Below are 23890 nucleotides of genomic sequence, written 5' to 3' on the forward strand. Positions count from 1 at the left end.
AGAAGTATGCGTATGGTGGCTGGTTTAATGACTGGATTGAAGGCCTCCTTATATTCTATTCCATCTCTTTATTGAAAGCCTTTAGCTACAAGTCTAACTTTGTACCTCTCTATTGAGCCATCTGCGTGCTGTTTCACCTTGTACGCTTATTTATTCTTGATGATGTTGTAGTTTGATGGTCTAGGGCATAGAGTCCAAGTGCTATTATCAAGAAGAGATTAGATTTCACTTTCCATAATAGTAAACCAATGAGGAATGGGAGCAACCTTAGCAAAGGTAGTTGGGATTAGAGGGAGAATAAAGCTAGTCATGGCCTTGAGAGGGTATTTGGTGGATTTAAGAGAGTGGTATCGTTTGTAATCTAGAAAGGATTTAGGTTTAGAAATTCTTGTCATTGATCTGGTAACCATGTGTGGAGATGAAGGTTCAGATGTGGTAGGTATAATTTGAAGCAAAGAAGCATCAGAAGAGGGGACAGTAGGGTCAAGTTGAGATGATGAAGGTAAAGGGGGTTCATCATTCTAAGAAACAGATTCAGAAGGTAGGGCAGGTGACCAAAGGTTTGGGGATGAATTCTAACGGGATGAATTTTGTGGCGTGTTGTTGTCATTGGGAGGTACTGATGGAGATGGTATATTGGTGGGTAAGGTTATGGATGAAATGAAAATAGTATGAGCAGTTTGGTCATTGGTAGATAATTGAGATGAAATATTTTCAACACTTTCTAGTCTAGGTGGTGAAGCATGAATAGAAAGAAAGTGAGATGAATCAAGAACCATACCTGATTGGAGAGAATCACCCCTTGCAAGAGTAGTAGTGGCTACTCTACCCTAAGCAAGAAATAGCACTTTATCAAATACCACATGTCTCGAAACATAGATTCGGTTGGAAGTGGGATCAAGACACTTATACCCTTTTTGGTTTGAGCTATAACCTAGAAAGACACATTGTTTGCTTCGAAACTCTAACTTGTGTTTGGTATAAGGCTTTAAGAGAGGATAACAGGCACAACCAAAGGTTTTCAAGAAGGTATAGTTAGGTTTTTTTTGAAAAGTTTGTGAAAGGGACTGAAGGTATTGAGAGTAGGTGTAGGTAATCTGTTTATGAGATAAATTGAGGTACTAACAGCTTCTACCCAATATTTTGGGGAAAGATGTGATTAAGCTAAGAGGCTTAGGCCAGTTTCTATGACATGTCTATGCTTTCTTTCTACAATGCCATTCTATTGGGAGGTGTGTGGACAGGTTAACCTATGAAGGATTCCATTGGTAGATAGGAAGCTTTGGAATTTGTTTGAGGTGTACTCTCCACCACCATCGATTTAGAGTTGTTTGATTTTGAGAGTGAAATAGTTTTCAACAAGACATTTAAATTTGACAAAAGCATCAAACACATCAAATTTGTGTTTAAGAGTGAACAACCATATATATCTTGAGAAATCATCTATAAAAAGAACATAGCAAGTGCTTTCATTTATTGACCGAATTGGGGAAATCCACACATCACTATGAATAAGCTCTAAAGGAGCATGAGAAATTCGACTAGACTCAGAAAAAACTAATTGTTTGCTCTTGCCTACCTGACAAGAGACATAAAGGGACTGACTCGACTGAATTGAAGATACTGGAAGCTGATGCTTGTTGAGAATCTGCTGCAGAACAGGTTTACTAGGGTGACCTAATCTATTGTGCCATATTGAGGGAGGTACTTTGACTCCAATGTGGCAAGTAAGAGCTCTCACTTTGTTTCTAGTGAAATGTTGCAACTGAATAGGGTAGAGACCATCCTTACTGGCCCCCTGCAGGAGGATCCTTCCCGTGAGGTTTTCTTTAATAAAAAAATAGGTTGCTGTTAGTTCAAACATACAATTGTTATCACAGCAAAATTTATTTATCGAGAGAAGGTTTGCAGCAGCATTAGGGCAATGTAAGATGTCAGTAAGGTAAAGCAAGAAATTTGAGGTGGAAAATGATGAGGAACCAGTATGGGAGATACCAAGCCCACTGCCATTACCTACTGCCACTGTCTCATTGCCCTTGTATGGTTGCTATATGTTCAGTTTGTCCAAGTCAGGTGTGATATGGATGTTAGCCCCACTATCTGCTAACCAATGATGCTCATCTTCTAGAGCATTGGATTGAGATGCCATTGCAGCAAGGTCTGATGGTGGATGGCACCTTTGGAAAGCAAAGTCCATTATGTGGAAGCAATCAAGAGCTTAATGGTTAACTCTGCCACAGATTTGGCATGGAGTCTTGTTTGTTGCAAAATTGCTGGAGATGGCTGCTCTGTTTGGATTAAAGCTGGTGGATGATCTGGGAAACAATCTGCCTTGAAGTTGTCCAAAAAAGAACCAGTTTGATGAGCCTTGAGGAGAGGCCTGTGAAAAGGCCCTGTTTTGATCAAGGTTCTTGTTGGCAAGAAAGTTCCTTTTGAAGTTGTTGACAGAAGGATTGTAGTTTGGACTAAGTCCTCCTATGATGTAGGAGATCAGGTCATCTTCTGAGATAGAATGGCCAGCAATTGCTAGCGGATCTGATAGGGATTTAGCCATGCGAATGACTGTAGTACAGGTCTTGGAACCTTGTTTCAAGGACTGTAGTTGATGCCTCAACTGAGTGATATGGGAACGGGATGGAGATGCATAGCAAGTGGCCAATGTTGACCATACTTGTGCTGGTGTTTGCAACTATAAATCGTCGGTATAATCTGGGCAGTTATAGTTGCAATAAACCAGCTGAGAATGCATTGGTCTTTCTTCTCCCAGAGAGTATATTCTGGATTCAAGATTTTAGGTAGTGTCAGAGGGTGCGGGAATGAACTTTGGTGGGCATGGCTCGAAGCCATCAACAATTCCCATCAAGCCATTAGTCTTTACGGTGGGTTCGAACTGAAATACCCATCCTAGATGATTGCTGTCATCCAATTTGGAATGACAAAGGTGTGCAATATTGGGCATAGAGAAAGCAAGAGCAGAGGAGCTTGATTTGGCCATGGAGGAGTAAGAAGAAAAATATCTAGAGAGGGTATATAGAGAAGGTGTTAACCGAGAGGCTCTGATACCATGAAAGAAAGCAAGGAAAAACTTGCTTTTGGGCGGAATAATCTCTACTGCTTTCTCATTTAGCTTAAATAGAGAAGAGTTACAATTATAGTTGATCACATCAAGCTAACTAGCTAATCTTGATGTGGTAAGATAATAAACTAAGATGGTTAATACAAAAGGAGACTAATTACAAAAGAGAATTATCCATAAGAGATTTGGTAGAATTGATCTGTTTGTATTTAATAATAATTCCATAAGTAGGAGTTTCTGTAGAATTAGATAACGCATAAAAGAGAGGCTCGTCTGCAATCCCATCCAGACGGGATTGCAGATGATAGCAACTAGAGAGGCTTGGACAAGAGGACCACTGGGAGTCATAGAGAGGCTCGTCTGCAATCCCGTCAAGAGGAGATTGTAGACGTACGATATATTGCTGCTCTTCCTTAACACAATGTAACTCTTGTCTCTTGAGATCTTGTAACAACCATTGTCTCTTAAAATCTTATAATCATTGTCTCCTGAGATCTTGTAACCATTATCTCTTGAGCTCTTGCAACCATTGTCTCTTGATCTCTTTGTAACACAAAATGTTACATTCAGATCGTGACTTATCACAAAAGTTTAAGTGGATAGAAAATGGTAAATCTAATAATTTAATTAAATTATATATATATATATAAGCATCGAGATATATGTTCTCCCTTTCGATCCTTTGATTCATCCTGGTGTCCAACTCATCATTCTCAACACAAAATGAGTATCAGAAGCCTGCCATTTTCAACAATTCTTAGTCTACCAAATTAATTTCAAATTGTGTTTTTACACTTTTGCATTCTGTAGATAAACAAGGCGTGTATAAATTAACCAGACTATTTTCTAGAGAAAAAGAAAACAGGAAAGAGATTGCAATAAGATTTTGTACAAGAGTTTGACAATGTTTTGTCATATTACTTAGGCCTTTAGAAAATACTTTTGCATTTAAAAGAAACTAAGTCATTACTTTGGCCATCGTGTACTATTTATTACTATTTAAGAAAAAAAATTTCTCCAATGGAAAAAAAATGTTTTTCCTTCCAAATGATTCATTTGATCTGTACTATAAGAGCAAGAAATAAAGTACAGGCTGGGTTGAAAAAGTTGTCATTTCTGTCATAAGTTGTGTGGGCTTTCCCTTGTAGTTTATGTTCAAGTAACATGACTATAACATAATAATTTGTTTTCCTTTTTGAGAATTTATCAATTAACTCTAAAATTGATAATATTATAAATTGTGTAAGTGGTTAGATGTAAGAAAAGTAGAAGATGCATCATTAAATAAAGGATATGATCTACCAACTTTCACTGTTATTCTGTTTCTTTCATTGTTCAAGACCTTCAAAATGTTTTCTTAAAATATGTTAATATCATGATTTATAAGTTTTGGGACTTAGTTAACATACACTAATCTGTCTGAATATATATGTACTCAATGAAATTAGAACTATGAGAATTATGTAGGAAATGTCCAAAGGGAGGGGAGTTTTTTTTAGTGTTATGTGCTTTCTCTATATAAATGTGTGTGTGGTTTAGAGTATGAAGAAAATGCGATTGTTCAAGTTTCTCACATTTGGTCTCTCAATTGCGTTATTTTGCAGAACGTAAATATTCAGAACCTAGAAAGTGGATGGGTGGTAAAGGGCGTGTCACAACACAATTTGGCTGCTGTTACAATTATGCAAAGGTAATTTATGATTCTTCTATGTATAAACCTTTTTATTTGACTACTTCTTAGCATGTGATTAACCATAACAAAACATATGATGCTGTTTTTCCAACCTTACAGGATCAAAATGGGAAGCCTCCAAGCATAATAAGAAATGAAGAACTGGATCACATACCATTCCTGTTTAAGAAAGTTATCAAGAGGATGGTTAGATGGCAGATTTTGCCTCCAACATGCATCCCTAACAGTTGCATTGTCAATATATATGAAGAAGGCGAGTGCATTCCCCCTCACATTGACCATCACGACTTTGTCCGACCGTTTTGCACTCTTTCACTCTTGAGTGAATGCAAGATAGTTTTTGGTTCAAATGTGAAGGTTGTTGGTCCAGTGGACTTTTTCGAGCCTGTCTCTATACCACTGCCTGTCGGGTATGTCGTATGATTGAATTCATTGTGCATGAAGATTAATGTCTTAATAGAATATGGATGCTAGAATTTCACTAATATTTGCTTAAATCAGTTTATCTCATTCATGCAAATGGGAAAATTAATCTGGAATTTAATTGTTAGGTGGATGGTGATTTTTCATTTGAATCTCTTGCTTCTAAAATATCGTCATTTTTCCAATTTTCAAATCGGTGTTTGTTCTAAATTGTAATGGAGCCGATATTGCTAAACATTGTGTTCCAGGAATCCCAACAAAAAGGTATGTTTTCATTTGCCTTCTGCCCCAAGCAAAAGAAAAATAAAAGTTTATATATCTGGAATCATTCTTTTTGCTATTTTGATTTTGTAGGATTTCCATAACTTTCAAGAAAATGGATGAAAGAAAACTTTCATACACGTTTTTACCCGACCCTGAAGGTTGGAATCAAGCCTCTTATCTGTTCTCCCTTGACCACACCACGTATCCAAATCCAGCATGATCTGGATGAGCATCTCATTAAAGGTGAGTTTCATCCACAAGACAACTTAAATGCACAGAATAGATCAAGTGATGTAGGATAGATGGTACATCTTGAGGCGTCACCCCAAGAGCCCTACGAGACGTCTTGAGAGGCTAGCCCAAGAGACCATTAGAGGCCCAAGATGGCATCACGAGAGACGATATGAGGGTTCCCGACACGTCTCGAGAGATCATCTGAGGGTTCCCGAGACGTCATCACGAGAGACCATTCGAGAGCTCCTGATCCCAAGAAGGAATGTATGACCAAAGACTATCCATGGGTTCCCAAGACCAAGAAGGAAATTACGACCCGAGTAGCTGGCCCATTAGTGGCAAGAATCAACGAAGGAAAGATGTGATTGCCAAGTTTCAGATTTTAGTTATTGAAGATTTTATTTGATTTGATTATGTTCTTTACATTTGGATTTTATTTGATTGCAGTTTTTTGTTATTATAGGAACTTCCTTAATAGGCTTAGATTTTCCTTGTGCTCCAAGGGTTCACTTTAATATTAATACCAAAGGTAGGTGTGTGTAATACTGTAATGTCAAGTTTTGAATTATTGAGAATTTTATAAATTACACTGCGGAGTTTTATAGTTACTTTAAGGTTCCTTTAAGTTTTTTGGTTTGTGTCTATCTTTTAGTTAGAAGACGAGAAGTTTTGATTGTTGTTATTAACTTCCGCTACGTCAAGTGATATCAGAGATCGGACTCATTCTGAATCATTTGGAGGGCTATTGGGAGTTTAAAGTGCAAAAACATATTTGCACAACAGAAAATCAAAATACTATGCTATTTAAATTAAATTGCCAAAAAGAAACTACTTATTTGTAGAAAACGACCGCTCATTGGCTATTGGGCAAAACTTATGCTTCTTGCTTCTCCAAGAACTCGTGTAGTCTCAGGGATTATAAGACCTTCAAATCTTCTCACCAATATCTAACAAAAACCAGCCGAGTCTGGGCCCTTCCTTGCTCTTCAAAGCTTTAATTTAGGGGAAAGTCCATATACTCCTCTCAAATTATTACATAATTGACAATGTCTTCCTAAACTACTAAAACATTGTCAATGTTTTCCCCAATGACAAAACTATCCTCATTAAAAATTTTTATAAAAAAATTACTAAAACTTCAAGAAAAAACCTAAAACTTAAAAATAATAATAATAATAATAATAATAATAATAATAATAATAATAAAAACGAGTTGCCAAATTTAAAATTTTTTTTTAAAAAAAAAAAAATCAATTTCATAAGAAAAAAATTTAAAAATTTCGATTTTTTTTTTTTTATAAAAATAGAAAATTTTTGTTTTTATTTTATAATTTTTTTAAATAAAAACTTATGTTGTAAAAATAAATAAAAATTTACGTTTAAAAAAATAAAAATTTTCATTTTTAAAACAGAATTAATATATATATTTTTTAAAAACAAATTTTCGTTTTAAAAAATAAAAATTAGAAAATATCTTTTTTTTAAAAAAAATAAATAAATTATTAATTTTTTATATTTTCGAATATTTGTATTTTTATCTTATTGAGAAATATATAGGGGCTTTTTTTATCTTTTTGTTAGCCTTGGGGGAACATTGTCAATGTTTTGGTAGTTTTGGGGAGATATGTGGACTTTTTGGTAGTTTGGTAGTTCGGGTATGTGGACTTTACCCTTTAATTTATTATTGAGAGTTAACTCAAGAATATTAGTTCTTAGTTTTTTTTTTTTTTTTTGAAAGAAAAAAATATATAGACAAAAGCTAATAACAAAAATCAAAAGCTTGTTGCTATTACAAAAGTTCTTAGTAAATTGTAATTTTTTGCAAGAGCTTGAGCATCTCCAGCGGTGCTTTTAAACTAACTTTTAAGTTAAATTTAACAATTTTGATGCTCTAGCAGACCTTCTAGAATAACAATTTTCCTAAAATTTGCTACAATGAACTTTCATATTTGAAAGTTCATTGTAGCACCTTCTAAATATTTTTTATTCTTTTTTTCTCCTCTCTCCTCCCTCTCTCCTCTATTTATAATAAAAATATATATTAAAAATAATATTTAAATAAAGTATATTGTAAAATAAATAATCTGCTGGAGTTCATTATAAAAAAGTAGTAGCTAAACTAAAAAAATTGATTTTGAGTGGTTAAAATAGCCATCAACTGCTGGAGATATTTTATAGGCTTAAAATACTAGAAAAGGTAGGAGAACTAATCACGTGGGACTAGTACGAGTGACATATGGGCTTGGGGATTCAATCCCTTGCCCATGCTCCTAACCCAAATGCTTGGGCTTAGGTTTTATCATCAGCCTAGTCTCCTTTAGATGCACCTCATGTATTGTTTCTCTTTACTTTGTGTTTTAATAAATAAAAACAAGCAACCCAATAAATAAGAAAACACGACTTAAATTATATTAGCTTGGTGAGGGATTTAAAGATAAAAATAAAACTAGCTCCAAATAGTCTCAACTTTCTTAAGTTACTATTTAATTACAATTGATTATACTAAACAATTATAATTGTACTTTAGTTTATAGTTTTGATTAAAATAATTAATTTATTTAACTTACTTAATATTGACTTTTGATTACTCTATTAAATATTCTATAGCAGAATTAAGGCCAAAGACACTAGCCTTGTTTATTAATACTTTTTTTTTTTTTTTCATTTCTACTACAAGAAATACATTAACAAAACTTTAATCATAAAACACACAAAAAAAAAAAAAAACCTTGAAACTACTTTCATATTTATGTCACATCAAAATATTTTTTTAACCAAAAGGTAAAAAATATGAGAAACTTTACAAACCCCATTCAAAGTTCAAAAACTCTCAATTTCACCATTCAAACTTATAATTTGATGCAATCTTCCCCCTCGAGCGTTAAAACCGACCGTCCAAAAAATAAAATGACATTTATACCCTTAAAACTTAAAAAATTTCAAATTGACTCTTAATTTACCAAAATTTCTTTTTAGAAAATGAAAATTAGAGGATATTTTGGTATTTTTCATAGCCTCTATTAGGATTTAATGCCAACTCCTAATAGAGAGGAGTAGATTGCATCAGATTAAAAGTTTAAGAGGTGAAATTGAGAGTTTTTCAACTTTGAAGGGGTATTTTCAAAACGCGTAGAAGTTTAGGAGTCCTTTATAGAGTTTTCCCTAAAAAATATATTCTAAAAAACTTTATCAAACCAACCTGATAATTTTCTCTATCCTAAAATTGAAATACAAGTATACAGACAGTTAACACCAAGTCCTTGATCCGAGAGCCCATATAAGACAATCAAAAGTTAGAGTGGCACCCCATTGGTGGTGGTGGTGCCACCTCCAATCCATAATTGGATGCATGAGAGCATACCCAATCCTTGCCTTTAGCCAACTTTATATGGATGTGGTATTGGTTTAATTGGATGCATGACTAAGACATCTTCGATTAGTGATTTATTTGGCCAATTGGGGCATTGATCACGCTGTGAGTTTCCTTTAACATTCACCTTCCTTATGAGTAGTCTTGTCTTTAGTGGAGTATTCTTATTTTAGTCTCTCTCTTTTTGGTGGGTGTTTTTAAAGAATGATTTGTAATTTTATAATCCTAAGGATTTTAAATTCAAAAAATAAAATAAAATCATGAGAATTTGTTACCTCTTTGGTGATGTGTGCCTCAAGTTAAATGCTTGTTGGACTATTGCTTCTCTCTCTTGTGAGACGATAAGATGCTCAAATCTTGGCTGAGAAGAAAGAACTCTCTTTCCTTGAGACTTCAGGGTTTAATATCTAGAAGGTATTTTAGGCCGTTTTGTTGAATATTTATCACATTATAAGCAAAAGGCTCTAGCAGCCCAGGAGGATGCTTCCTCCAATGGCCTTCCTCACAGCACTACCATTAATGTTTCCAATCTGTCGGCTATTAGGGACAAAGCAACTTATTACACTGCAAATTAACATCATCTTAATTTGTCCGTAAAGGCTGGAAATTATAGATGAAAGAAGCATCGTAAAAGATTGAATCGAATTCTCAATGTGGTGATGCAAAATTTGTACTTTTTAAATTTTATTTGAAAGAACGCGGAATTTCAGAAAAAGAAAAATAAAAAGCTTTTAACCATGTTTAACTGTGCATGCAATTATTTGACCGATGAAAGTGAATGTCTATATACAAAAGCTTAGAGTTTATTTAAGTTTGCAATTTAAAAATAACAATTTTAAAATGTAAGATTTAAAAACATAATTTTTAAGAACGTAATTTATGTGTTTGGTAAAATCGCAGTTTGACATTTAAAATCTCAGTTTATCCTTTAAAATTATGTTCTTTCAAAAAAGTACTAACTTGTATACGATTTGAAAACACATAATTTTTTACTTTTTTAAATCGCAATTTTTTTAAAACACAATTTCAAATAACTCATTTTCTATGATTTGGCTTAAAATCATATTTTTTGTCTATAAAATCACAATGCCAAATGCACGCTTATTATTGTCTATCTATACAAATATAATATATTTTATATTATTAATTATTAGTACCCTCATAACAAAAAAACCTTATTAGTCTTGCCCCTACAAGTGCCTAATCCTAGCTCCGCCATTGCACATACCCCCCCTCAAACTACGACCTCATTGTCAATGCCCCCAAAACTACCAATTTTGTCAATTGATAGTTTATAAATTGAAGAAAGTATGTGTACTTCTATTGACATTTATAAACTGCAACATTTATAAAATTGCAGTTTGTAAATGTCAATTGAAGACATTGACATTTATTGCTAGTTTATGAAGGACATTGACACAACTAATAATTTGGGAAGAACATTGATAATCGGGTCGTAGTTTGAAGAAAGTATGTGTACTTTTCTCTCTTTTTTTTTTTAAAAAAAAAAAATTAACAACTTCAGAAAAGTTCCAGCTAACTTATTATAATTTGTGACATCTTGTATTCATTAATTTGGGTTTAGGATTGCTGTTTCACATTAACAACTCCAACAATCTCTCTCTAGTGTTCTTCTTAGGTCCTTCAAATTTTGATATGCCATGAATTCAACATTGTTTTTATCAATTCTTGCAGCAGGGAGGGATAATTTGAGAAAACTACATTATTATTATTATTATTATATTGACATTTGAAAATTCCTCGGAATTGTATGAGACATGACAAACAGGTTTTGCAGCTAAATCCTGCGAGCCGATGCCAAAACAAATAATGTTCAACTTATTCTTCAAAACAATGCAATCTGAAAACTAGTAAAAAAAAATTCTGAATACAAGAATCTCAGACAGAGAAGAAGTTGAATAAGATATTATATGTCCAAGTGTTGTTTTAAGGGACAAAAGAAAAATCAAGAAGTCCTCCCCCGAAAAACATATTATTCTAGTTCTAGTTCATTAATTTTGTTCGTTTTAGCTGCCCCTCATGGCTGAAGCAGTCATGGAATCATTAATGGGACACTACCTCCTCCTTGCAGCTCTTACTTTGTGGAGCAAGTTCGCCGGCAAAATTGGACTGTGACTCTCATGGCATCAACAAAACTATATTATGTTCATCCTGTAGTCACCTTCTTCCGGACAATCCTCTTTCTCCGAGCCTTAGGCACCGACAATGGTTGCCCGTCAGAAACTGAGTCAACAGTTCCCTGTTTGATGCCAAGGAGCCCAAGCCCGGAAATAACTGCCTTCTTTGATATAAACCATTTCGAAGATGCCTCATCAACGTCCTCCGGAGGCCTGCTGTAAACCTTCAAGAGGCTGTCTGAATCAACCAGTGGGTCTGCCTCTACCCCTAGCCAAGCCACCCTTGATCTCTCTCCTAATTGAACATTCAAAATCCTGCATCAAATCACATACAAGCGTTAATGTTGAAAGGTGGGGAATAATTTATTTTACGTACATAAACAAACCAAACAAACATTACTCTCATCATCTGTAGTCACAGATTTCAATTTACTCAAGATGCTGAATATTAACAGGATCTCTCAAAGATTTCAAGATAATGGAACCAGCCCACCACTTGAAGCAGGATTATAGAAAAGAAGACACCTAATTCATAATATGACACTTATAAATGGGTCCATCAAACATAGAAAGCATGTAACCAAGAGAATGCAAATACAACTGGATGAAGCTCTCAGAACATATTAGGCAAATATGCCAACACGATTAAAATATTGAGTAGATATATTGACAGACCAACAACATAAGCCTAAAGAATATTATATCTATTTTGTAGAAGAAGTCTAAGAAACCATCCTTTCCTAAACATGATTACACAGATAATAAAAGTTAAAATAATAAAATAGAGGCAGCTACAATTAGAATATCACACAACTAAGAAATTATTTGACTAATTTGATAAAGCAGCCAAAGCCATAGCATATCAATTTAATAAAATAGGAAAAGGAAAAGAGAAAAGTCCTTCCTTAAGCAAGAGAAAATGATAACATAACTACCTAAGTGTGCACCAGCAAAGTGTAAGGCTCAATATATGAATGACTGTTTACTAGTTAAAGAAACAGACCTCAAAGCTGTGCTAAAGAACAGTGCCACTGCGATGACATCAAAATGGTTGGCCATTGATCTATCAAATCCACATATCAGCTGATATCTGAGGTTTGCATAAAGACCGAGAAATGCACCATAACCAAGCGCATTAGAGCTCACAGATGGAATTGTCACAGATAACCTGCCGAACAATTATAGGTGACCCAAAGTAAATGAGTTGGACTAATTCACCCAATCACATGCAGAGTTCTTTACTTCCTTCTATTAAGGTGAAAAGGAAATAGACAAACGGAATGCATGTTTTTAAGGCATGCTTACCTTCCCTCCTTTTTACTAGCCAAAACGTTTGACAATGCACCTTGTACTGCTCCAGCACTTAACCCAACCATACACAACTCCGCAGCCTTGTAGAAGAACGAATGAAATCTCTTTTGCAAATCAAATTCCCGAAGTGGGTAACTCTTTTCAAATATATTGTTTGGGAGCTTCTGCAATGTATTTTGCAAATCGAATTGGAATGTGTTACCATATGAGCGACAAGGAGCAAGTGACCAAACAACAATGGCATTGCAGGTTGCTACTGTGAGCACATTAATAAGTGCCAGATCCCATTCTTGCTTTATCCTACAACCATAGCAAAGCAGAAACTAGAAGTTAAGTATATTGAATGGGTATGTCATAAAGTTTCATTTCCCTTTCCAGTTTCCATGAAAAAAAGCACACACCTATCCTTGCGATTCTTCAACTCCCACCAAACTGAACAACCAATTGTAGCAGCCTCCTCTAAAAGAAGCTTATATAAGAAGGCAGGATCTGCAATCATCCTGTGCAACAGAACAACATTAGTTTATCACATAATAGAATTTGAGGATAGACCCAAACCACCACTTACTGCTAATGCACATAGAAAATAATCCACCACTTAGTTCTTCAAAACATTATTGAGAGGATGACGTAAAAATAATTTATGTTATGTTATAGAGTTTAATAAACATCCATTTCTACTAATACATCATTGCCTTCGATTATGTACATCTGATGACACAAAACATTCATATCCAGGTATCTATTAAGACAGTCTCACTACACATGAACAATTATAATAGTGAACCCTGATTCTTAAACAAATACAGCCTGCATCACCAGCCAGAATGACAACTATTATATGAATATCTTAAACTCCCTCTATCCCACAATAGATTATGTGCTCTCCATTTTAGACTTGCAAAAAGATGAAAATTTTCAAAAATGAAAGCATTTATCTATTTAACAGCCCTACATACATTTTTTTTTTTTGATAAGTAGGAACCAACTTTATTAATGGGCATAAAAAATTCGGGTAAACAGCCCTACATACACTAAAATTTGAATCCATCTTTTTCCACATTTGAACTCACTTTTCTTCAAATCTAAACCTACTTTTCTTGGCCTATCTAAGGGAATTTCAGAAAGAGTATTAAAATGCATGCAATCTATAATTCTGATCTATTGTGAGATGGGGGGAGCATGATTTTTCATGAAATCCGTGTAAGCATCATGAAACCAAAGTTTAGAATGATAGTGACACAATAGCAGCATGGGTCAAAAGAACCCAGCAGTTTGGAAGCCATAGATAGACTAAGGCTTAATGTGTTGTGTCAACTAAAAGGCCCATGCCAATTAAATAAATAACCATTTTAGTCAAGTGACCACAGTAGTCGTTGGGCCTTTATTAGTTACTTGTAGAGCTTTTTTTATAAAGTAAAATATATATATATATGAAAGGATTATGAATAGTTCCATTTATGGTTTGCTCATTTTGAAAAAGGCTTAAAATTATCTCTTTTTGAATTAGTGGCTAGTATGAGATTTACAGCTTTGCTTTGTTAAACATGTGATATTCTGATTTATTTTCTCTTCTTTATTTCGTCTTTGTTCTTTACATTTTCTGCTTTCCTGCACCTTTATCATTCTTAAACATACAGGCAGATCAAAAAAAAAAAAACATTCACAACACTCATACTTTACTAGAACCAACCTTTTTCTCATTAAATAATAAAACCTAGCCACCCAAAAATATTAAACCGAGCCTCTGTTACTGTTTATTACAGCTGAAAGCCATGCTAACAGCAACCTGATTCCTACTATCCTTGCTTTACCTCAAATCCAAATTCAATCCTTCCCTTATATCTTTATAAACCCTAAGTCTTTGTTCTCCACCAATTAATCCTCCAAAAGCCACTTTATAACCCTCTATTTTCTTCTTTCCAAACTCTTAGCAACATGATAATCGATCTCCTGAACTCTATTACCTTTCAGAACAGCTCCCACAAGTCCAGTCTATTCAGACAGCCTTTTAAACTCATCCATACAGTCTAATTGAACTGCATAGGCAAAACCCATATCCAATGGCTTGATTGTAACTTGATTGCCTTAATACCTCAACAAATCAAGGCCAATCATCTCATACAGTCTAATTGAACTGCATGTGCAAAACCCAGAGTCTCAACATGGGGTAGAGATCATCAAAAAAACCTTTACTGTATTCTCAGGGGATTCATTAAATAACTCTTACACTTATGCAAGGCCTCCATTCTGCTACAGAAAACTGAACAAAGATAAGGAACAATAATCCGTAGACAGAAGCCTAATTTCAAGGGTATAATGAGTATTAGACTAATTGCAATCTTGTATCTCACAGTAAATTACCCTGCCATGAAGAAGTTGCATTATATTCAGATACTATTGTAATTTAACATATGTAAAGGTTTTTCTCATTTTCTAAAGCAAGATAAGTTTATAGCCATTTAACTGAATTCTTTTACTGGTCAAAGCTATCACTGTTTTAATGGCATCTAACAAAGCATGTACAACATTTGGAACATAAAAGGGAATCTTTCTTACCAAAGAATGATTAAAGAGAAAACCAATTGCAAAACACTGATGCAAATATTGCAGATATGATCAGTAAGCAACCAAAAAGAGAGATTGAACAAGATTAATTTGTAAAGGTAGCGGATTGTTAAAGTATTAATTAAATGATTAGATTTACTATTTCCTACCAGTTGAGGGTCCATCTGGGTTTGCGATTTCAAAAGGTGCGGTTTTAAAATAGTGATTTTAAAATGTGCGATTTGAAAACGTGATTTTTAAAAACGCAATTAAGCTTTTGGCAAAATCATGGTTGGACCTTTAAAATTGAGCATTTTTTTAAAAAAAATATCCTTCTTATCTACGATTTGAAATCGCAGAAAATATGCATTTTCAAATCTCAATTTTTTAAGAACACATTCCCAAACCAATCATTTTCTGAGATTTGATTTAAAATCGCACTCTTTGTCTATGAAATCGCAAAGCCAAACACACCCTTAAACTTTTAGGATATGTAATGATTTAACATAATATCAGAGCAGAAGTTTTGAGTTCGAACCCTAAGTCCACAATTTACCCTCCATTTCAGGTAAACATCCCACATATTGGGTCTCACTTGTTGAGGTTAAGTTTGAATCTACACGTAATGAATGTTAAAGTACTAATTAAATAATTAGATTCATCATTTCCTATCAATTTAAAATTTTGTAATAAATGATGAACTAACAAAGATTATGAGGGAACACAGTAAAGTTAACAGCCTACAATGTGAAATCATAGGACAGTTCAACAAAAATCACCTGCCAATAAATGCCCTTGATATCCCTTCAGGAAGTGCTCGAGAAATGAACCTAGTATTAGTCGGCCTGGCATTGATTGCTAGGAATCTTACCATTTGAGCAGAGCTGACCAGACCCTGGAGGCAAAATTGAGTCGGTATCCATAGACAAAATTCTTGGCAAAAGCACATACTTAGAAAAATACTATACCATTTCATAAGCTTGGCGGAATCCAGCAGGCAAATCCATCATTGTCCGCTGCCACTCATGTAACACCGCATCCACAAATTTACGATCAAAAAGCTGGTAAAAGGCATAAAATTATAACTGCATCAGAAAACATTAATATTAACAGCATTCAAAGACAAAACATTTTATCTACTCAAGGAGCATGGCTTAGTGTATTTGAGTATGTATGAGAATTTAACCTCCTCAATAATTTTTTTTTGATAAGCATAAAAAGGATTTAATAGGTAAAAATGTACCTCCTCAATAAATTTCCTTCTCCTAAATAGGCCTCCCTCATCTCCTTCATCGCCGTCATCGAAGTCGTCAAAGTAATCGTCGTCGTCGCCATCGTCATCACCACCATCACCACCACCATGATTTATTTTCTTTCCAATATCTCCACCACCTCCCCCAATTGCAGTCTGCAATTTCAACAGTGTCAGCCATCTTGCCCAAAAAAAACTGAATGATTTTCATCACAATATGATTAAACCAACTGAAAGTAGAATCATTCAGTTAACCGGTTAAATGAATGCGGAACCTTGAATCTGAGTACTCAGACCTAGATCAGCATCCAACTTAGAAATAAATTATCAAATCTATAAGCAGGTTGGGTCCTCTAAAAAATATACACAATAAAGCAATGATATCCACCAACTTCACCAGTTTCAGACACAAGAACTTCAAATCCATCTCAACAAACATGTTTATTCTGAGAGCATCTAAATGTGAACTCCTATTATGCTGTCCTGTACCAGTAAACTAGTTCCCTATAATACAGTATTAGTGCTTGAGAACTAACAAAAAGGTCTGAGAAACTAAATTCATCAGTTCCATGATTCATATTTCTCTGAAGCCTTAATCTAATTTTTTTTTATGTCTTAATTTAATTAACAAACACACATTCAAAAAAGCACACCAGCCCACCTAAGCCAATCTTATATCTTATATCTTATAGAGAGAAAGATGTCCAAAATCAATTCATCTTTTTCTTTCTTCAAAAATTATTTAGAAATATTTAAGAGTAGGTTGTGCCCAGAGAAGTTACCACCGAATCTGAAATTTTCAAAAACTCCAAACTTCAAAATTGGAAATCAAAACTTAAATGGCATACTACAAATCACGCATCACAGATTATATAGATTCAAAAATTAAAATTAAGAGGAAAGTGAGAAATCCCTAGAAAAAATGGAAAACAAAATTTGAAGAAGTATCAAACACAAAATCAAAACATGTGGCAGAAAATGGAAGGATGGTAGATGCCAATGCTGATATATGAATGACGGACTTACAGAAGAATATGCAAACTTCAATTCTTCACTTTGACAAGTTAGAGTAATTTCAAGCGTCCACTTCTTGAACTCCAAACTTGTCTAGACCCTATCTCCTTCTACCAAAATATTAGCAAAGTTCTTGTTTCTTTCAATCAAATAAAAAGATGTGAGGAATGTAAAACTCAAGCTAGCCACCATCATCCCTCAAGACACACCTACAACTAACTGGATCAGAATCACCAAAAAAGGAAGTATTGCTTCACCAAGCCTTCAGGAAAAACTCACAGAACAGGTGGTAAGACTCTGTATGAAGCTAGAATATGATCCGCTCTTACCATGTTGCTTATAATGGTAGAAAGTGTTTTCAAATTTGATAGTCATGATCATAAACACACCAGAACATATCTCAGTATCCAACTAATAGATAATAATATTCACTTTACTTCACAGATTTCAATTTTTTGAAAAAATCATGACGTTTTTTACAACACTTGCTTTGCTAATGATTTGAAAATTAGGGAAAAGCATCTTCTATTACATTATACGCAATAAGATAACATCTCCAAGGAAAGTAATTTGGTGAACCGATAAGCCTAAAGTTCTAAAATCTCAACAAGCTGTATATGTACACCCATAGAGAAGGTTATTAAGTATTTATTATTATTATTATTATTATTACTCTATAAAATAAATTCATTAAAAGTGCAAAGAGCGCATCCCAAATACATGGGATGTATGCAAGAGAAACACCTAGCAAATCAAGAACAATAAAAAAGAGAACAAAAATCTGCATAACTAGAGACATGGAGAAATGTGGTAGTAGAGATCCACTCAAATAAGGCTTTAAGAAAACAAATCCGTCAATCCTCTCTTAATCATCGAAGCTTTGAGCGCTCCAAATGCACGACAATAAAAAGGAAGCAATTTCATTCCAAATGATAATGATGTCATTCGAGCTGACCCTCCTATTCCAACACGCCAAAAGATCCACCACACATGTTATAATGCACACCAAAAGATCCACCACACAGGTTATAATGCTAGGGATGACACACGGAATATCATATATAATTTCTTCACAAGCTCTCACTTGCGCAATTACAATAGTGAGAGCTTCCCTTTTGGTCTTTTTAAAATATAGAGCTTCACTGAAGCTCTAAATTTTAAAGAATCAATGATTTCCCTAAATTATAAAATTGAAATTGTAATTTTTACTCTCTTCTTTGATTTCCGCTCCCAAACTCTGAAGAGCACCAACTCAAAAAAAATAAATAAAAATTTGCATATGGTTCTATCAAGTGGGGTTCTCAAGTCATTTTCTTCAACTTTCCCAGTTTCTCAGCAACCAAACAACACATAAAAGAACTCCAATTTACATTTCTCAGCAAAAAGAAAATAAAAATAAAAATAAATGAAGCAAAATAAAATAAAAGACGAACAGACCTCGGGGCTAGACTGGGATTGCTTCTGAGACATATCGAGCTTGCCCTTCTCCAGAGTAACCGAACCTAACGCACCGTACTGCCCCTTCATAACCGGAGCAACCATCACCGCCGAAGCAGAATCGGAACCGCCAGGTGTCGGTGGCGCTACAAAGCAGCGCTCCAACAGACCAACGGAGTCCCCACCCACCTGGGCCGAGGACGACGAAGCGGAGGCCCTCAGCACCAGTCCCCTCCGGCACATCTTATCGGCCACCGGATGCACAACCGGTAAAAAAGGCCCCACCTTGGGCTTCGAAGCCAAGGTCTTTATGGGCATAAATTGCGCCGTATGGAAAACCGCGTGAGACATTTTCTGCTTGGACACCGAGAAAATCAGAGGTAGAATTTTCTCATAGGAGGTATTGGGAGTTCTTGCCGTCTCTCTCTCAAGGGAGCGAGTGTGAGAGAGAGAATTTGAGAGAGAGAGAAAGAGGGGACGGTGTGGGGGGTTTTGATAGAGCCGACTACGTGACAAACACGAGAGAGCAACCCAATCCCAAACTTGGGTGGTTAGCCAGGTGAGTTCACTCGGGCGGGTTTGGTGAGTGGACTCAGGAAGCAGCTTAAGGCCGGCTTGCTTTGGTTGTTTCAATGGGCCGGGCCGGGCTATGGTCATCCTTGTGTGTACCAAACTATACGTACCGGATGGTCTTTCAACTAACTACCATCCGCCGTTCGTTTCTTCAAGTTTTGTTGAAAACTATACACGTAACTACTTTTTTTTAGGGCATATTCTCCTTATCAAAAGCTACTTTTTTTTTTTTTTTTTTCCAAGCCACGCAATGACCCGACTTTCATTACAAAAATAGAGAGCTCTTCCTAGCAAGATGGGTGTAAAATCTCATTTTTACGGCCTCCAATAAAAAGTATACAAATCAGTTATCTCACCAAATGACAATAAACACAAAAACACACTATCAAAAGCACTTTCTCCATTTCAATTGCCAACAACCCCCTTTCACGTTCAATCGGCATAACCTCACCGAGCCAACCTAGCCACCGCCATATCCTCCGCCGAACAACGCCTAACGCCAACAATTCCTCACTGCTACTCCGCCAATGGGTTGGTCTTCAAGTCCCACACCCACCACTGCAAAGGCACCGGCTATTCAATATTTTCACCGACGACTGGAACGCGTGTAAAATACCCAACTTCAAGAATGGTGATGGGCAGCCCTTGTTACCCAAAAGCATCCACCCCTTGTATGGCTAGCCGGCAATGAATTGCACCACATCCTAATGTTACTCTCATCATGATGTAGATCGGGATGCTTGGAATTACATGAGGAAGACCCAAGGAGATATGAGTGTGGAGGCGCCTTGAAGAATCAAGACCAGGTCACAAACACGCAAGAAATCTGAAGCCCGTCCGGACGAGGAGAGCACCCATCCAGACTCCCATGTATCCAAGGGCTTTGTCTGAAGCTTGTCTGCCGCAAGTTCGAACAAGGTTTAAATAAAGGGCCTCGTTCGGAGCTCGTCTACAACCCTGTCCGGACGGAGGCCAAACAGAGGGCCTCGTCTGGAGTTCGTCAGCAAGTTCGTCCGGACGCCTATGTTATTTTTCTACAATTGTTGTTTTCTTTCCTCTACTCGTCTAGACGACCCTATGTCCCGTCGGGACTGCCAGCGTAGCTTTATTAAACCGACTTAATTGTGTTTCCTTCTAGGTTTAGGACTCTTGGGGCTATAAATACATGCTTATAGCCTCCAGAAACGTAGCTTTGATTATTATTTCAGTTTTCATCAATAAAAAGCCTCAGAGTTTAGTTTTCTTCATATTTCTTCCAAACCATAGATAGACTCTATAATTTTGAGAATAATTCTTAGATCTTTGATAGACTCAAGATCTAAAATCAATTATTTTTCTTCTTGTTACTGTTTTCTTTGCATCCCACCAAGTCAGGCTGCATCACATCAGAAGAATCACGCTCATCATATCATTCTCTACAACCAGTGGCGAAGCCACAATAGTCTTTGGGGGTGCCCAAAGATTTAAAAAAAAAAACCTTTTTTCCTACCAATGGGAATTGCGACACCCAAAAAAAAAAAAAAACAAAAAAATCTTTTTTCCTTTGGACATGGCACCCCTGTACCCAGCCTCTCTCTCTCTCTCTCACTTCCAACACACTGACGCACCTGAGAGAGAGAGCTCCGAAGATTGAAAGAGAGTTCCAAATTGAGAACTCTCTCTCATGTGCGTCAGTGTGTTGGCAGGGAAGAGAAGAGTAGAAAGTGAAAGTGAAATGGAGCGTCTCTGTGAGAGAGAGAGAGAGAGAGAGAGAGAGAGAGAGAGAACGAGATAGAGAGAGAGAGAGCTACAGATTGAGAGAGAGACTTTGGATTTGGTCCGAAAATTAGAGTGGAAAGTGAAAGTGAAATGGAGCGTCTGTGAGAGAGAGAGAGAGAACGAGATAGAGAGATAGAGAGCTGCAAATTGAGAGAGAGACTTTGGGTTTGGTTCGAAAATTAGGGTTCATGCATGAGATTTTGAGGATTTTGCTATATTGTTGAAATTTGCAGTTTCTCATTGAGTTTTTGTTCTACCCATTGAATTTCAAGTTTGAAATCATAATGATTTGGGAATTTGTTCTACCCATCGGATTTCTATGCATGATTTAAGCTTCGAGTTGCTAGATTAATGGGTGAAAGCTTCAATTTCACTATTGTTCATAATATGGACATAAACCCTAATTTGTGTAATATGAATTAAATTAAGGCTTTTGGTATGTGAACATTAGGATTGCTAATTGGATGCGTTAATTACATTTAAAGTGTTAATTAACCCTAGACTTTCATGAGTTCAATGGAAATTGATGTCTATGGGGTTTAGGTTCTAATATGTCATATTTGAATCATATTGATTATTGTATGTGAATATGAGTATTATAAATTGGGGGTACGTTGTTAGATTAATGGAATAAGAAGAGAATAATAATTATAGGGTTAAATGACTTCGGGGAGTTGATGACAATAAATTTGATATTAGTTCATTGAAGTTTGATCCTGGATTGCATCATCACATATGGGAATATGATGTTAATCAACGAGATGCAAAATAACTCAACGCATGTCGCACTTTTTGAGGTTAGTATTCTAAGCTCAATTCTCAATCTAAGTGGTCTTGTAATTTGGATATTTTGGTTATTAAATATTGAGAATATTTGTTGTTAGAATTTAAACATTTAATTGGATAATTTGACACAATTCTAAGCTCAATTCGTCATTGTGTTTAAGTACCAATGATTAGAAAAAGAAAAAAAATAGAAAAATTACCGGTTCATTACATATGCAAAAAAAAAAAAAAAAAAAAAAAAAAAAAAAAAATAAGAAAATTTTTTGCTTTGGCCCCTTCTCATAGAACTTCCTGGTTTCATCTCTAACCTACCTTGTAGAGGTTCCCCGATATCAAAAAAATAAAAATAAAAATTTGTTCAACTGCCCTACAATATGAAATGTCTGGCTTAGGGGTTCGGATTCGTCTCCTTGCGTTCACATTTCACCACTCGCTACACACTTGGGAATTCGAGTTCATTTTGTCATCATTTAAATAGACAAATAATATCCCAAGACCAATTGCTTTAGCTATTCGCAAGAGGCAATTTCTTGTAAGAATTATGGTTTGGAAACTAGGAGATGAGGAGTACTAATGCCAAGAGAAGAGGCATGAAGTGAAAATACGTTTTTTTTTTTTTTGTTTTTTTTTTTTTCTTGATGAGTGCCAAATATTGCATATTTGAGCCCTTTAACTTGTATTTGTTAAATCCTTAGCTTTGTTATTTTCTGATTTTTTTTGGGTAGTTTTGGTGTTTTAGTGTTTTGCAAGTCATTGAGAAAAAACTACGGTTTTTGGTCTGAAAATTGCGAAGAAGTTGAAGAGGAGCATCTCTGGAAGTGCTCTCGAGCGCAGGGGGACCGCAATCGAGTGCACTCGTGCAATCACCCAAACTCGCAGCGCCTAAGTGCTGCGCCGCAGAGCCCTGACGCATGCTCGAGTGCACCTAGTGTGCGATCGAGCGCACCCGTGTTGACCTGGCAGTACTGAAGCCCTAGGTTTTAGTATTTATATCACTTTTTATTTTGCAAAACACATGTTGGGAGGTGCTGTAGAGAGCATACTTTTGACTTTTTGTCATTCTAGGGCTTTTGCTAGGTTTCTCTTTGTAAGTTTTATGTGTCTTAGGGTTTTAATTCATTTTGTCTTAAGGTTAAAGATGAAGCCTCGTCATTGATAAACAAACACATTCTTGTCATTTTATTTATACAATTCCAATGTTTAATCAAATTGTTGTTCGAATTCAATTCAATTGCTTGATTAATTTCATTTGAATTGAATGTTGTGTCTTTTATTCATAGAAAGTTGGATATTCGTTGTGTTTCTTCGATGGATACATCAAATGATTCGATTGAGAATGGATATCCATTGTGATTCGTATATCAAACGGATACAGTGGATGATTTGATCTCAATTAGATATTCGTTATGGTTCGTTTAACGGTTGGATTCATCGAATGATTTAATATGCATTTTTACGAACTTTGAACAATGTATAAAACTTATTGTTTGTCGGTTTTATGTATAAAATGCAAGAATATGTTGTTTGATTTGGCGAGGTGAATTCGAAAAACCATGGTGTTTTTCCATTAATTGTTTTTAGTCATTTTATTTAGTTTATTTTAATTTTGCACGACAAAATCACTTGAACTTTGGAACTAGGTTAAAATAGAATTAGTTTAGATTAAAAATTTGATTTTTGCAACACAATTCCATGTGGTTCGACCTTACACTTGCACACGCTTTATTACACACGACTCGTGCTCTTGCGAGTTATTTAAATTTGCACACATCATTTCTTTTTTAAATATTTAGTGTTTTGTTGTTCATTTTATTTATATTGTACCTAGTGTTTTTAGATGATGTGTCAACTTCTTATTGGAGGTTGTAAAAGTGAGCTTTTACCAACCATCCAAATTGAAGGTGTTGGGAAAATAAACTTCCCGTTACGTCTCTCCTATTTACTGGGGGCCCACAATATAGGGGCAAAGCCATGCTGATGCGAACCTCAATCGACTTGCTTTGAGACCCAACAA

The 23890-nt window shown here is 35.4% G+C and overlaps 2 protein-coding genes across 2 annotated transcripts; one reads left to right on the forward strand and one right to left on the reverse strand.

Annotated features, from left to right (window-relative positions):
• Positions 1–2634: 2634 nt before the first annotated feature.
• On the forward strand, positions 2635–5676 carry LOC132167693 (RNA demethylase ALKBH9B-like). Its single transcript, XM_059578705.1, has 5 exons — positions 2635–2770; positions 4681–4766; positions 4869–5179; positions 5385–5456; positions 5547–5676. Exons 1-5 carry the CDS (start codon positions 2635–2637, stop codon positions 5674–5676), a joined length of 735 nt encoding a protein of 244 aa, XP_059434688.1.
• Positions 5677–10959: 5283 nt separating this feature from the next.
• On the reverse strand, positions 10960–19254 carry LOC132185518 (protein RETICULATA-RELATED 1, chloroplastic-like). Its single transcript, XM_059599285.1, has 8 exons — positions 18760–19254; positions 16300–16464; positions 16025–16117; positions 15836–15951; positions 12911–13009; positions 12504–12809; positions 12202–12366; positions 10960–11513 (listed from the first exon to the last, which is right to left on the reverse strand). Exons 1-8 carry the CDS (start codon positions 19108–19110, stop codon positions 11228–11230), a joined length of 1581 nt encoding a protein of 526 aa, XP_059455268.1. The 5' UTR covers positions 19111–19254; the 3' UTR covers positions 10960–11227.
• Positions 19255–23890: the final 4636 nt, after the last annotated feature.

The sequence above is a fragment of the Corylus avellana genome, chromosome ca1, assembly GCF_901000735.1.
Source record: "Corylus avellana chromosome ca1, CavTom2PMs-1.0".
In the NCBI taxonomy this organism is placed as follows: Eukaryota; Viridiplantae; Streptophyta; class Magnoliopsida; order Fagales; family Betulaceae; genus Corylus; species Corylus avellana.

Excerpts from the sequence above, each read along its gene's own strand:
- LOC132167693 (XM_059578705.1), top strand. The coding sequence starts at position 2,635 with ATGGAGATGCATAGCAAGTGGCCAATGTTGACCATACTTGTGCTGGTG. Across the intron at positions 2,771-4,680 it reads GGTCTTTCTTCTCCCAGAGA|AACGTAAATATTCAGAACCT; the intron begins GTATATTCTGGA and ends GTTATTTTGCAG. Across the intron at positions 5,457-5,546 it reads CCAGGAATCCCAACAAAAAG|GATTTCCATAACTTTCAAGA; the intron begins GTATGTTTTCAT and ends TTGATTTTGTAG.
- LOC132185518 (XM_059599285.1), bottom strand. The coding sequence starts at position 19,110 with ATGTCTCACGCGGTTTTCCATACGGCGCAATTTATGCCCATAAAGACC. Across the intron at positions 13,010-15,835 it reads TCAAGGGCATTTATTGGCAG|GATGATTGCAGATCCTGCCT; the intron begins GTGATTTTTGTT and ends TCTGTTGCACAG. Across the intron at positions 11,514-12,201 it reads TTCTTTAGCACAGCTTTGAG|GATTTTGAATGTTCAATTAG; the intron begins GTCTGTTTCTTT and ends GATTTGATGCAG.